General features: G+C 39.9%; 2 protein-coding genes across 2 annotated transcripts; both read right to left on the reverse strand.

The window, feature by feature from the left end:
- Positions 1 to 398: 398 nt before the first annotated feature.
- cdkn2d (cyclin dependent kinase inhibitor 2D) lies at positions 399 to 4511 on the reverse strand. The gene is made up of 3 exons (XM_089005923.1): positions 4357 to 4511; positions 4007 to 4165; positions 399 to 1256 (listed from the first exon to the last, which is right to left on the reverse strand). The coding sequence occupies exons 2-3, from the start codon at positions 4139 to 4141 to the stop codon at positions 903 to 905; spliced, it is 489 nt and encodes a 162-aa protein (XP_088862049.1). The 5' UTR covers positions 4142 to 4165; positions 4357 to 4511; the 3' UTR covers positions 399 to 902.
- Positions 4512 to 5112: 601 nt separating this feature from the next.
- Positions 5113 to 13891, reverse strand: ap1m2 (adaptor related protein complex 1 subunit mu 2). The gene is made up of 12 exons (XM_089005785.1): positions 13683 to 13891; positions 12071 to 12227; positions 11106 to 11173; positions 10880 to 11010; positions 10647 to 10794; positions 9300 to 9426; positions 9092 to 9234; positions 7694 to 7765; positions 7435 to 7593; positions 6093 to 6218; positions 5862 to 5937; positions 5113 to 5315 (listed from the first exon to the last, which is right to left on the reverse strand). The coding sequence occupies exons 1-12, from the start codon at positions 13722 to 13724 to the stop codon at positions 5290 to 5292; spliced, it is 1275 nt and encodes a 424-aa protein (XP_088861911.1). The 5' UTR covers positions 13725 to 13891; the 3' UTR covers positions 5113 to 5289.
- Between the last annotated feature and the right edge of the window lie 691 nt (positions 13892 to 14582).

Below are 14582 nucleotides of genomic sequence, written 5' to 3' on the forward strand. Positions count from 1 at the left end.
TTTTAACCTCGCAGTCTACACTCTGCCTTTGAACTATCAAAGTTGAAACTCTCTCACTGTCATCTGCCTGTCTCTTGAATATTTAAACCAACTCCCTCACTGCTGCATTCTTGACCAATCACGTGGCTTTAACCGAAGACTGGGGCCGGGGAATAGAGGACAAAAACAGTCGGTTGCCATGTTGTTATTAGAAGAACGGGCTCGTTCGCGAAAGACACATCACTCAGAGGCAGCTCCGTGTACGAAAAAAAAGTTTGTATGCCAAGGTAAAATTTTCATAAATGTAATGTCCGTAAACCGAAAGGTTCGTAAGCCGTAAACCGAGGTATCACTGTAACTGAAGTGAAACATGCAGCTCACAGGGTGGTTTTGACTTCAAAAGTTCTTTTATTTTGTGCTTTCGTCTTCAAACAACAAACTGAAATTCTTTCACTTGGCCATTGTCTTAGTATAAAGTATAAATAACATCCCCCCCCCCAAACAAACAAGATTCAAACAAATCATCGCCGCTATATCAACAACAATAAATAATTTAAGGTCTAAACTCATCTAATTTCATGCAAGGAGTGTAAATTCATTTCAAGTTTCATAACATTAACACACGAAAAAAGACAAACAAATCAATTGTTACAATTGTTACAAATAAACACAAACCATTGGGAGGAGATCAAAACTAATGTGCGCTCCCAATTCAAAAGAGATAAATGTTTTTAGTAAATAATAAGGTGCCTACATTGCACTGTGCAAAAGAACCAACTGAAAAGTAGCTGCCATGACCACATAACAAGTGCATCATGTCTGAACGTCAAGCTAAGAAAAATGAACAACAAAAAAACTTACATAGATGCCAATGAATTCAAGTCACCAGGTTTGAACAGGAAAAGGAAGACGTGCGGCTCAAACTACGAATGGATGTGAGCGAACAGCAAACGGATCATGTCGGGGCGGTGAGCCGCCCGGGCCAAGTCTACGGCCGTTTGGCCGCGTGCGTTGGCGCGGCCCAGGTCGGAGAGCGGCGCCAGGAACTCCACGGCGAGATGGTGGCCCTCCCGGATGGCCAAGTGGATGGGTAGGGCGCCGCCGTGGTCCGCCACGTTCACCGAGGCGCCGTGCTCTACCAGGACCTTCAGCGTTTCCACGAAGCCCGTGCGGGCGGCGTCGTGGACCGGAGCGGTGCCGCCGGCATCTTGGACGTTGGGATCGGCTCCTCGTTCCAGGAGTAAGCGGGCTACCTTGGTGTTGCCCATCATCATTACCTGCGCGGCAGACAACACTGCGTGACGCTTTCCTTTTCTTTCTTTTTTTCGTGCCTGTGTCACAACACCGAGTCGACCTGCCACAACTCCTGTGTGTCTTCTCGATCAGAGACAGGATAAGAAACTTGGATCCTCTCCTCTTTCAATCTAGGACTGCTTCATGTCACAAAGACGGTACAGAAAGAGCTTAAAGGACAACCGACACCATTTTTTTTTTGTTTCCTAACTAATCAGAAAAACTTTTTATAGCATCTAAAATACCCAAAACATGCAGGCTGATATTTTTAGTGAAATGCAAAACCCAATTAAAAATGAGTTAAAGTGTCCCAAAACTACTTCAAAATGACCTGATATAGAGCGCCACTCCCAAATTTGTTCGGGTTTTCTTTTTTCATGCTTGGATGCCGATAAAGCGCCGGCCATTGCCTCTGGCAATGTTTTTTTTTTTTGCACAAGGGGGCAGCATTTCCTTTTTTTCATACTAGCCCTTTGTTGCAGCTTCCGCTCTTGTTCATTCGCTATATAAGCCAATTTGTATGTATTGCATTGTATTTTGGACAGCCGCCCTCATTTCAAGCTCATACAACTCCAGACCTATATAATTCAGGAATTAACTCTTTTTATTCTGATGAAAGAAGAGAGTAAGGAATGCATTGAATGTTTATGTCATCGTAAAACTCAATATTCTGTGGGTCCTGGAATTCAAGTGACAATGACAAAAACCCCGGCACTGGAGTGGACACATCTTTGCACATTTCTGGCAGTTCATGAGTTAATTTGCACCAGTTGGCAACAAATTCTAATCAGAAATTGTTTTGTGTACAGACATTTATTTACGATATAGATTTTTAAAAATTATTTACCTTTACAAGCTTTTTCAGACATTTTCGTTTTCCTGTTTTTATATTTGATGTGCAGCACCGAATATACCTTGACTTTTATTGTATAGCTATGACACGTCAACCTCCCACCCAAAAATCCACTCTTTGCTGAATCCAATGCTTTTCATTCATAAATGTCACAAAATATATTTTATCTTATTATGACGTCATTCAATTCCTGAATAAATAAATGAATGGCAGTGAATGAGTTAAAAAGTTATAAAATATAAAATATCACATACTGTTTTATGGTGGCGACATTTTTACTCTGGTAACATTTTCCATTTGCCATTGGAAAATTTGGCATTGAGTCACGACTGCAGCAAAGTGAGGCCACGTCTTCCTAACAGTTCTCAGATTCTGGATTCAAATTTCAGTTGCAGCCTTCATGTTTTACTTTGTATGCTCTTCCTCAGCTTGTGTAGGTGTACTTTATGTACACCTGCCCAGAGGGATGAATTATTCATTGAGAAGACTAAACTGTTTTGTATTTTTTGCTGCAGGCCACATTGTAGTTACAGTTTCCTCTCGAAGGCTGTTATGAATTTGGGGAAGCCATAAAAATGTTTCATCCCCTCCACATATTATATACAGGGTGCACAACAAATTGATGAATAACTAGTTTTCAAATCTAAAGTCAAGAATGATGACTGTTATCGTGATTTACATGGGATAATTTGAAATTTTGCTTGGGAATTTAGCAAGCATCATGGAACTTGACATGCTTAATTCGCTTTTGCGGGCCGAATGAAATGATGTGGCGGACCAGATCTGGCCCCTGGACCTTGACTTTGACACATGTGGTCTAGAGCAGTGATTTTCAACCACTGTGCCGTGAGAGATTGTCAGGTGTGCCGTGAGAAATTATCCAATGCCCCTTTCTCAAATTTAAAATTTTACAAACATTTATTAATCATTTTCTGCCAGTATTATGTCATTGTCCTGTGTCCGTGCTGAAAAGACTGAGATAGTAATTTAATATTCGTCCGTGTGGCAACACGTCACTGATTGCCTCTTTCCTGCGAGATGGTTCGTGGTGTGCCGCTTCAAAAAATTCCAATGTAAAAAAATGTGCCCTGGTTCAAAAAAGGTTGAAAAACACTGGTCTAGAGCAATGGTCCCCAACCTTTTTTTCTCCACAGACCGGTTTAATGTCAGACAATTTTGTTTTTTACTCGTTTTGCTAGCTTACGCTGGGCAAATTTTAGCAGTATGTATCACGTAACCTAGACAAGTGTTTTGACATGCGTCAAGAGTAAGTCACAGACGGACGGATATAATCAGGTAATTTTTCATTTTTCAAAATAAAACATTGTTCGGACTCAGATAATAAATAAACCGGAAATTATGTAAATTATTTATTCTTTCTGCGCGGCCCGGTACCAAATGACCCACGGACCGGTACCGGTCCGCGGCGCGGGGGTTGGGGACCTCTGGTCTAGAGTCTCAGGACAGCCACAATGGACCAGAATGTAGAATCATTGCATCAGTCATATAAATCTTTAGGTGTACATCAACTTCGTATCATTGTCAGAAGTCACTTTGCAAATGTTGTTTGTTTAGATTTTTGTAATAAAATGTCATTGCTTGGAAATGTGCATTTTTCACTCTTTTGTTCAGGGCTCCTTGTAGAACTTCATCCAATGGAGTGTCATCAATATTTAGTTACTTTGCTTTTGAAATACTGTAAAACTAGAAGCGATCACAACAGTACAAACTATAGTTTTACAGACTTTCGTTACACTAGGGCGCGTTACACGAGTACGTGGAACTTAAACTAGATCTCAACGACAACAATAAACGCTTCAACTAAGATATGGGAAAAGCCGCAGTACTTATACCAAAACGCCAGCACGTTCTGTACTTCACCTGTAGCGCCGTCCTGCCGAACTCGTTGACAGTATCGGGATGCAACCTGCATTCCTCAAGGATCCTGCGCACCTCGCCGAGGTTCCCCCTGGCCGCCGCTCCGGTCAACCCTCGGGCGCCGTGCATCTGAACCATGTCGGCCTCGTATTCGCGTCTACTCTATGGAGAGCAGACGAGGAAGGAATGAGAGACGTCTCAAACATATGAACTCGGTCCGAGAATAACTTTGGTTGGGCTCCTTCCGTCCCTATCGCAGCGGTGGCACGTCAACGGAATCTATGACGGCGATTAGCTCGCAAGCTAACGGCTAACATAAAGGAGAACGGCGAAGAGGGGCTTTAAAAGCCTACCTTGGTGGATTGTTTTGAGGTTGTCGACGTCGCCGAGCTCTCCTCGTCGTACGTCCTCAAGCACGGTTATTAATGAAATGTAAGACGACCGGTAAATGTTGATGAACGTTCGGAAAATACATTTGCGCCACACAGTTTCGTCTCGTTTCTTTACAAACAGTAAAGAGTCCCACGCGTCGACCAATCACGGTTCACTCAGAGGGTGTGGTTTTACCATATATGGTAAAGAGGTGGGGCCAAGGATCCGTTACTACACTATCACCGTGGCAACTGTGGGAGTCGGCCAATTGCAACCCGGTTTGAAGTAAGCCGCCGATTCGTGTTCGTTAATGTTTGTGGAGGAACTTCATTCATTTCTGGCCTTTGACACAAGACGGGCAATCTTGAAATTCCACCAGTTAAAAAACACGGTGCAATACCGCAAAGCTGCAATATTACCCGCAATATATGTTGGAAACTCAAAGTAGCATGCAATAAAGCGATTCCATTTCAATATTTTGTGAATGAGAATATGAATGGTTCTCTGTCTGCCATGCAAGTGACTGGCGACCAGTACCCTTGCTTCCCACCCCAAAATCAGATCATAGTGCAACCTTAATGAGGAAAAGTAATCTTGAAAACATTCTGATTTTTTTTTAAATTAAGCTTTGACACCCAGAATAATAAAAAACCCCATCCACATAGATCTCAATAATCAATGTCAATGACATGAATACTGATAGCCGATAGTTCAAATAGTACTGATTACAACATGAATCATTTGAATTCAAATACTTTATTTTTTTAGAAGCTTTCAGTCTTCAACACAATTAAAATCCACTTCCTTCAATAATCAACAAGATCATAGACACTAAATTGCTCAGTTGAAATTGAAAAGGCAGTCTCTCTGTCAAAGAGTTCATGGGATTACTTGTATTAACTGCTCTTCTTCTTTTACAGATTGGTCCGCAGCTGGTAATCTAAAAAAACATATATAGATATGATATATATAAACATATATAGATACAAATACTCATTATATTTGGCTGAATATCTTAATATCGAACACAGGAGTCACAAACTAGGTTCATCACTGGTGTGCTCTGTAACGTGAAAAAAAGTGTTATCTGTGCTGTATAGCTTGCATATTAGCATATTTGACAATAAAGCTGACTTTGACTTAATTTGTTTGTTGTTGTTTTTCCAAAGTCAGAGTAGATGTATGCAAATGTCTTGTTTATATTTGTCTTTTGTGAGGATGAAATCAAAGAATTTCAAACATTTTAAGCAAAACAATAACTCAGAATCAATCAATCAATTCTCAAAATAGGTGTGAATTAATTGTGTGATCACTTGTCAATTAGTTGTTGAATGACACACTCTACTGTGCACTCATCAGTAGCCCAGAAGTATCACTCAGTTCCAAACACCTTGGTGAGCCCTGCTCTAAACACTAGACAATAATCCAATTCAATACATAAAAAGAGCTTTATCTTTTTAAATGAATAAATAAAATACTCAATTACCTCCGCTTCGTGTAATGTAACGGACCCATGGCAAGGCTTGGTAACCACTTTTTTCGATAATCTTCATGTATCGCACCTGTTCAAAACGTAAATGAAACATACTGCGCTTAGGTTTGTAATTGAATTCCATTTTCATGCCATTTCATCTGTGGGTCCAGATTCAACGACAAAGTGTTTAGCGAGTGTACACTACTTCGCATTCAGGTGATTTATATCAATTTAAAAGCATACCTGTATCCCAGAAACTGTGAAGTAAGGGATTTCAAATTTGACGGTAATGGGAGGTTTGCCCTCGAGCTCATCATTCTCCACACTGGGTAGACCAAAGTGGGCCCTCATTAGAAACTCTTTGCCTCCCTATAGAGATGGACAAAGTTTTTGTGAAAGCCAAATTGGAAAAAAAAAGTAGATTCGAATAAAACATCATCACTGTCAGGCCTTTTATGTCCACATTTGGACTGTTTCATATTTTCATACACAGTATACTACTGGTGTTAATTACTGACTACCGGTGATCCTAAGTGTAGAAAAGGATTTATGTCTTTGTTAACAGCTGCATTGTCCTCAAACGGTGAGTAGTTTTACTTTATTTGAATGTTATTGTTTACGTCTGTGTAAGGCTGAAGAAACCTTCTCATCGATGTTATTGTTTATTTATTCCTGTTTGTGTCAAGGTTAACTGTGTCGACATTAAAATCGAAAATGCTGAGGTGTCCTCGGGTGCTCGGCCCCCATATGGGCAAATGGCATCCGTGACATTTCAGTGCAAGTCTGGATACAAGATGGTTGAATCTCCTTCCGTGACATGCGACATTAACAGTCGCTGGTCACCAAAACTTCCAACTTGTCAGCGTAAGTCTTTTCACAGTCCCACAACATGAAAAGGAATCTCACACTGGAATCTCGCAATGAAATGGAAGCACTATTATAGATCCATGCAGTGCTTATGGTAGCAGAACATGGACCTCCATTGACCGAATGTTTATGTTAGAAGACAAAGTTTAGCTAAAATGTGGACCATTGAGACATGAACGGGATATACTCGTCAATATTTTACATTTTTATATTTTTAGAGTACAGAAAGTGCTGAAGAATGAATGACTCTATGTGTCTTTGTGTTGTCATATTATTTGTTATTTAGTTTTTTTTTTTTTTTTACTTTGTTACTTTGGGGTTGAGTGAACACTGGCGCGTGTGCCTGCCACTGCTCACCCCCAGAAAACAATATCCTGTGACTGTAAAGTGTCCTTGAGAGTTTTGAAAGGCGCTTACAAATGAAAGGTATTATTATTATTATTATTATTATTATTATTATTATTATTATTATTATTATTATTATTATTTCAATGTTATTCTTTGAGTTAGTGTTTTGTGTGTGTGTGCGCGCGTGAGTTTGTATGGCTATTTTTAAGAGGTCCACCATGATTTTATACCATAAGTAGTGAGGACATTTTTGAGAATGTAGCTTTGACAAAATTTATCATGTGACTGTAACGTGTCCTTGAGAGAGTTTTGATAATTCACGACTAAAACAAAAACATACACAAATAATAATATCAAAGACATTTCTTACTGGAAAAGATTTGATGGTCCACACCACCAAATTCTTCTCTGGCACATATTTGGCATGGCCCGTGCTAGTTTTGAACTTGGGAGAGTCAGCATCACTGGGGACAGGAACTCGCACTTCCACGTTGTTTGCCACAGATTGTTTTTTAAACTGACCCTTTGCCTAAAGTATGACATCACAAGAATGATGCAGCACGGCGTGAGAAATAAAAGCTTTTCATGACGAGCTCAGGAAACATTTGAAAGGATTTCAGGCTAAGCACCTTCACCATGATTTCCACTCGGCTATGAGAGAACTTCTCGATGATTGATTCAATCCAGATAAGCGGTTTCACCTATGACAGATGACAATTGAACACGTCAACATTTAAAGAAAGAAAGAAAGCAAAACAAAAATAATGACAAACCGAGATTCCTCTTACAAAAGGCTTCTTAGCGTTCACTAAAGAAGGAGAACAGCACAGACATTGCGATATAAACCTTGAAATAAGAAATATTTTTAAAACAATTTTACCAAATCTGGCACAGTTCTGCAATTTTCGATTTAAAGGACAACGACGCATTTTTTTTTTCGTTTCCTGACATCAGAAAAACGTTTTATAGCATCTAAAATACCCAAAACACGCAGGCTGATATTTTTAGTCAAATGCAAAACACCAATAAAAATGACTTAGTGTCCCAAAACTACTTCAAAATGACCTCGAGATGGCGAGTTTCAGAAGGTCCCGCCCCCTTGTTCGTGACGTCATGCCAGGACGTCTTGCCTTGCTCTAGAATCAAAACAATGGCTTCAGATTCGGAGAAGATGCTTTCTTGTTACTCATCCAGTTCTGACTATGATTCAAATAGTTCTGAAGAGGAAAGCACAAATGTTTGCAATCGATTAAAGAAGTCCTACTGCATCAATTCGAGCAGTCAGGACTCCAATGTAGCGTCCCAGAAAATGCACAAGATGGCGCCCAAGCTCCGTTGGAAATGGGCTGATTTGTAGTCCAAGTATCAAATAGTAGTCTTGGTGAAACACACAACGATTCACCATCACGTTATTTATGTATTTTCCTTCTAATTTCGCCATCAACACGAAGTTTTCAGACCAAACTAAGTACCCACAATGCATTGTGTGTCACTTTCTCGGTCAGTGGCGTTCCAGACGTGATGTCACGTCAGGAAACGTCACCAACTCAAAAACAAGAATTCCTAAATGGTCAGCGCGAGTCTTAAAACGTAAAATATAGCTATATGCGGTGGAATCTCTGTAAAATACGCGCAGTAGAAGTCATTTGAAGTGATTTTACAAATTATGGACACAACTTGTCCGGATGCGTCGGTTGTCCTTTAAATAAGTAGACTGGATAAAATACATAGAAAATAAATACAATGGTTACATTTTGACTCTTATCCATTTCCTGTTTTTTTTTTTTAATAAAACCAAAATGGAGATGTTCCATATACAGTAAAGTCTCGTTATATCGATATTCAAGGGAGTCCGAAAAAATATCGATATAACCGGGACTATCGATATATCCGACCCTGTTTTGCATGTAATTTTCTCCGTGCGTGCATAGAAATAGTATCGATATAACCGGGACTATCGATATATCCGATATCGATATAACGAGACTTTACTGTATGTGTTCTATGAGGTTGTGAAAGGCACTAACGTGGGTATTGATGCGGTAGGACATAAGCTCTGACTCCCCATCCGGCGGAATAAAGGAAATGGTGCGGTCGTTCTCAAAGCGTGACAGCCGTACGCACTGATGGAACTTTACATCTTCCATCACCACCGACTTGCCTTTGTCACCTAAACAGACGACAATACAGTCAAATAATTCGGCGGATTCGCAAGGGCCTTCGAGGCGTACGTACGTCCAGTGAGCGCAAAAAGTACTCTATCGTTGAGACCGAGTCGCAGTTCGGGCATCCCTGACAACATGGTCTTTAGCTTGATGCTGCCCACAATGTCGCTGCTCATCACACTGCCGTTTGCATTCACCTGAGCACAGAAAGTTGAGAATAAAAAGATTAAAAAAGAAGTACAGACTCTCCCCACCTTACGAACGAGGTACGTTAAGAGCGGTTGATCATAAGGTTCATTTGTTTGTAAGTTCTATATGCGCTATAGTGCTATATGATGTATGGAATGTATGTTTAAGTCAAACACTGAATGGATGTGTAAGGATATGGAAGTGTAAAACACAGACGCTCTAACAGTCGTAAAATAAATTCACATCGACTGAGGTACAGTGATACCTTGGCTTACGAACTTAATTGGTTCCCAGACAGAGTGTGTAAGGCGCAAAGTGTGTATTCCAAAATTCATTTCCCATGGGAAACCATTCAAATGACAATAATCCGTTCCCTGGTCCCCATAAAACATACTTTTCTACTTTCTAATTTTCGAAGCCTTAAAACCACACAAAATATACCTTATTTTATGTATAATAAATGTGCTATGGTATTATAATTAAAGAATAAACTGTATAGTATAATAAAGTCGTTTTATTTACCTTTGTGACGGTTGTTGATGGCTTGACGGAATGGAATGGCCGATTTCATCAGCATCAAACAATTGATGAGGAACGTAACCTTCTTCTTTCACCATCTTGACTAATGATCCCTTGTAGGTGCTTTCTCTGTGATAATTGTATCGAGTCCCTCATCAATTGTGTTTTGTTTAGCTGGGTTGATAGCTTTTTGCATCAAGTGTAAAGATTGCTTGTGCGGGTTGTTTGTGGAGCCTGATTGATGGGATATTTTAACCTTGCAGTCTACACTATCAAAGTTGAAACTTTCTCACTGTCATCTGCCTGTCTCTTTAATGCTTAAACCGTGGCTTTAACCGAAGACTGGGGGCGGGGAATAGAGGACAAAACAGTCGACTTCCATTTTGTTGTTAGAAGAATGGGCTCGTTCGCGAACGACACATCACTCATTGAGGCAGCTCCGTGTACGAAAAAGTTCGTATGCCAAGGTAAAATTTTCATAAATGTAATGTTTGTAAACCGAAAGGTTTAATAAACAAAGAGGTGTATAAACCGAGGTATCACTGTACTAACTTATGGCATCTCTGTCCTAACATTTTTCGACATAACGTACCCGCAAAAATGTTCGTATGTACCGTTGTTCGTAACTCGAAAGTTCGTAAGTTGGGGCGCGTCTCTACTTACATTTTAATTTTCACATGTATTTTTTTTTTTTTAAATAGAAACTCACCAACACATTGATGGACTCAATGACATCGATAAAGACTTCATTCTTCTTGTATTTGATACCTTCAGACCTCCAGGAAACAGCGTTGGTGACCGTGGTCGGCACTTTGGACTGTGCCACCTCGAGTTTGGCACCTTCCTGTGTAATGTATCTACACAAAAAGACAAGGATGACCACTGCAATTGTCACGCAATGTAAATCGAGAGATTATCCGCGTATGACTGGCTGAGCCTCACTCCTGAAGGATTTTGCTGTCTGTCGTCTGAGGAAATCCAAAATCCATCAATTCATCCAGGAGCTCGTAGACAACCACAAAGTTGTCCTGAATGCTCTCCTCCTCCAGCTCCTTAAAATACTCGGTAAACACCTGCAAGTGCAGTGCGCATTGAATCACTTTTCTGGTTGATTTTCCAATGTGACTGGGAAAAGAACAAAAGCAAATAATATGGAAATGCACATTACCTCGACAAGTTTATAGAGGAAGGAGTACACAAGTGAAGCGTTAGAATTCTTGTTTGTTGTCGCCACCACTGCAGGACCATTGAGTCAAGGAGCTTTTACACAGTGCTGGCTACCTACCATAGAGACAACTGCATACTCAAAATACACCATGTGGTACATGGCAAAGTACTGTAAACTCATACAAAGCAAGTATTTCTCTATGTGAATGAATCTGGATGAATGCATTGATTGCATGGAGTATATGAAAAAAAAAACAGCTGTAGTTGTCATTTGGAGAGTGTCGAAGTGTACTGCAACATACTGAAAGGTAGTTTTAGGATTTTGGTTCATTTAAAGGACAACTAACACCATTTTTTTGTTTCCTAACTGACATCAGAAAAACGTTTTATAGCATCTAAAATGGCCAAAACACGCAGGCTGATATTTTTAGTCAAATGCAAAACATCAATAAAAATGAGTTAAAGTGTCCCAAAACTTGACCCCGGAAATTGCGCCAGGACGTCTTCGCCTTTCTCTAGAATCAAAACAAGGGCTTCAGATTCGGAGAAGATGCTTTCTTGTTACTCATCCACTTGTGAATATGATTCAAATAGTTCTGAAGAGGAAAGCATAAATGTTTGCAATCGATTAAAGGAGTCCTCCCGTATCAATTCGAGCCGTCAGGACTCGTTCCACACGTGACGTCACGGTAGACATCGTCACCAACTCAAAAACAAGACTTCCTGAATATTCAGCGCCAATATTAAAATGTAAAATATAGCTATATGCGGTGGAATCTTTGTAAAATATGCTCAGTAGTAGTCATTTGAAGTGATTTTACAAATTATGGACACAACTTGTCCAGAGGCGTCGGTTGTCCTTTAAGTCATAGAGTGTCTTTTATTGGACCTCGTGAGCTGATATACAGTCATCGCAGTTGAACATGTATGTGTTCTTCATAGAACAAAAGCGGTTGTGAAGGATACGGTAGAGGTTGCTGTGTTTGATCCACATGAAGTGAACGTTGCCGTGTGACATCACAGGACACGTAAGCCCTTCGTCATCGTGCTGCATGAGCAGAGTCATGAAGTGGTCAATCTCCGCCATGTCCACATCGCCCTTGTAATTGCGACATATCAACACCTGAACAACAGAAGCATATCAGATGGTTTCGCAGGATGGACAACTTCATTTAAATCGGGAGGAGATGTTTAAGAATTCCTGATTGGTTTATGTCAGAGAGTGGACTCTGGCTCATTGCAGGGTTTAGGGAAAAATCTGGGTATAATTGATTTGCATTGAGACACATGAGAAGAAAATCAAAACAAAAATATAAAACACATACACAAAAAAAACAGTCAATTTAATTCATATTGGGAGGAAAACAAGAATACCTGATTATTATTTTTTTCAAATGTGGGAATATGTGAATACAAGGGTGATGAATCACAAACATGTAGTTGTCCACTGAACTACAATAACTCCACACTTAGAACAAGAAGATTCCATTTGTTAGGAAAAAAGAGAAAGGAAAACTTGGACATTCTACCACTGTAGAAATGGTGAAATCACACTGAAATTTTGTACGCGCAAGAATTCACTGTATATTTTAATGACTTTTTTGTAACTCACAATTCTTGGATGATGTGGACAGAAGTATTTACTGGATTTTCCTTCATCCCTTGGTTTCTTTGTGACATACATTGTATTATTATTTCTGGAAAATGGATGGATGGGTAAACAATAATAATATTAATTATCAATCCATCCATTTCCCAGACCGCATTAACCTTATTTGGGTTGTGGGGGGTGCTGGAGCCTATCCCAGCCATCGTCGGGCACTAGGCAGGGGACACCCTGAATTGGTTACCTGCCAATCGCAGGGCACACAGAGCCAAACAACCAGTCACTCTCACACTCACACCTAGGGACAATTTAGAGAGTTCAATCAGCCTGCTATGCATGTTTTTGGAATGTGGACCCGACGGAAACCCACGCGGCCCGGGGAGAACATGCTCACTCCAGTCAGTGAGGTCGGACCGGGTTTTGAACTCACGACCTCTGTACTGTGAAGCCGGCGTGCTAACCACTCGCCTATTGGGTCACCTATTATTATTATTATTATTATTATTATTATTATTATTATTATTATTATTATGGGAATAATTTGACATTTTGGGGGGATTTATGACAGAGGTCGTGTTTTATTTTATTCAACTCTACTTGAATTTATGTCAAAATGGAAATCACATTTTTTACTTTGAATTTGTTATTGTTTGGATTATATTACAGAATTCTAGGATGTAATATGAGCAAACTGTTTACCGGTGTGTATTTAACAGGTCTGAGGTGTAACAGATGTATCAGCCGCAGGCGTTCTCCACAGACACCTATATCTCAACCCGGAAGTTAAGAAATTAGGCTAAATGAATATTTTGAGTGCTAAATTAAATTTTAACTGCGCCGTTAATATTTAACAGTTAAAGTGATGGTTACGACATAAACCGTACACTTTAGACGAAGAATTTTTCGCCACATTGGTATTAAATACACTTGTTGAATAACACACATACACAAAACAAGGACATGTAATCTTACCTTCCCCTTCAAATCCAACACAAACACAGCCGAGAGAGACATAGTTCACAAACACGGGCAAAATAGTTTTAAAGTTTCAAATCAGTGTCCACAACAGTGAGTAAATCGATCTCATAACTGAAAAAATATCCAAATCGAAGCAATCAATGCTTGCTAGACGTACTGCTCGGAAAGGCTGCGCTTCCCATAAACGGCTCGCGACGTCATCGTATCCAGGTGAAACATTGACCAAGCTCACCTGGGCCTCAGATGGGACTTCCCTGCTTGAAGGTGGCCACTAGAGGACGCTGCTTGCACACAAATAACACAAGTACCTTAAGGGCAGTACCCCCCCCCCCCCCACCCACACACACACACACACACACAAATACATTGTTTAGTGCATGAATCAGGTAGACCTGGAATAATATACCATGTGGTTTAAAATAAGAGAATATAGTCTATAAACAACCACAATGCACCTCAGCTTCTGGATAGCTGAAAAAATAGATAGTAGTCAAGGGGAAAAAAACGAAATAAGTAATATGGTACAAGCGCAACTTCCAATTGTGTTTAGTCGTCTTGAGATTCAGAAGATTCAGCAAAATTCATAATAAATGGCATTAATCATGTTTTTGAAACGATCAGACCGTATTGATTAGATTTTAGCAACCACTAGTGGTGAATGACATGTCCCATTATGAAAATACTGTACATTTCTCCACCTTTAAATCAAAAAACATACACAACTCTAACAATAAAAAAGAAGAAAATGTCACTGTGACTTCTTTTGATAGGCACACAAGTCTTTCATTCCAATTGAATTGACTACATATCATCAATAAAAAGCGTGAAGCGTTGGGGACACAATCAGCTCTCTTACAGTGCGAGGTGTGATGGAAGACCATACATAATAAGCAC

This window comes from Hippocampus bargibanti, linkage group LG10 (assembly GCF_051943395.1).
Source record: "Hippocampus bargibanti isolate YZ-2025 linkage group LG10, ASM5194339v1, whole genome shotgun sequence".
NCBI lineage: Eukaryota > Metazoa > Chordata > Actinopteri > Syngnathiformes > Syngnathidae > Hippocampus > Hippocampus bargibanti.

Bases quoted from the DNA above. Each gene is read 5' to 3' on its own strand.
- cdkn2d (XM_089005923.1), bottom strand. From the start codon at position 4,141: ATGGTTCAGATGCACGGCGCCCGAGGGTTGACCGGAGCGGCGGCCAGG. The intron at 1,257-4,006 runs GTGAAGTACAGA...TCTGCCGCGCAG, and splicing joins TCGGCAGGACGGCGCTACAG to GTAATGATGATGGGCAACAC.
- ap1m2 (XM_089005785.1), bottom strand. From the start codon at position 13,724: ATGTCTCTCTCGGCTGTGTTTGTGTTGGATTTGAAGGGGAAG. The intron at 11,174-12,070 runs GTATCCTTCACA...ATGGTCCTGCAG, and splicing joins CAAACACAGCAACCTCTACC to TGGTGGCGACAACAAACAAG. The intron at 9,427-10,646 runs GTGAGTTTCTAT...TTCTGTGCTCAG, and splicing joins TTGAGTCCATCAATGTGTTG to GTGAATGCAAACGGCAGTGT.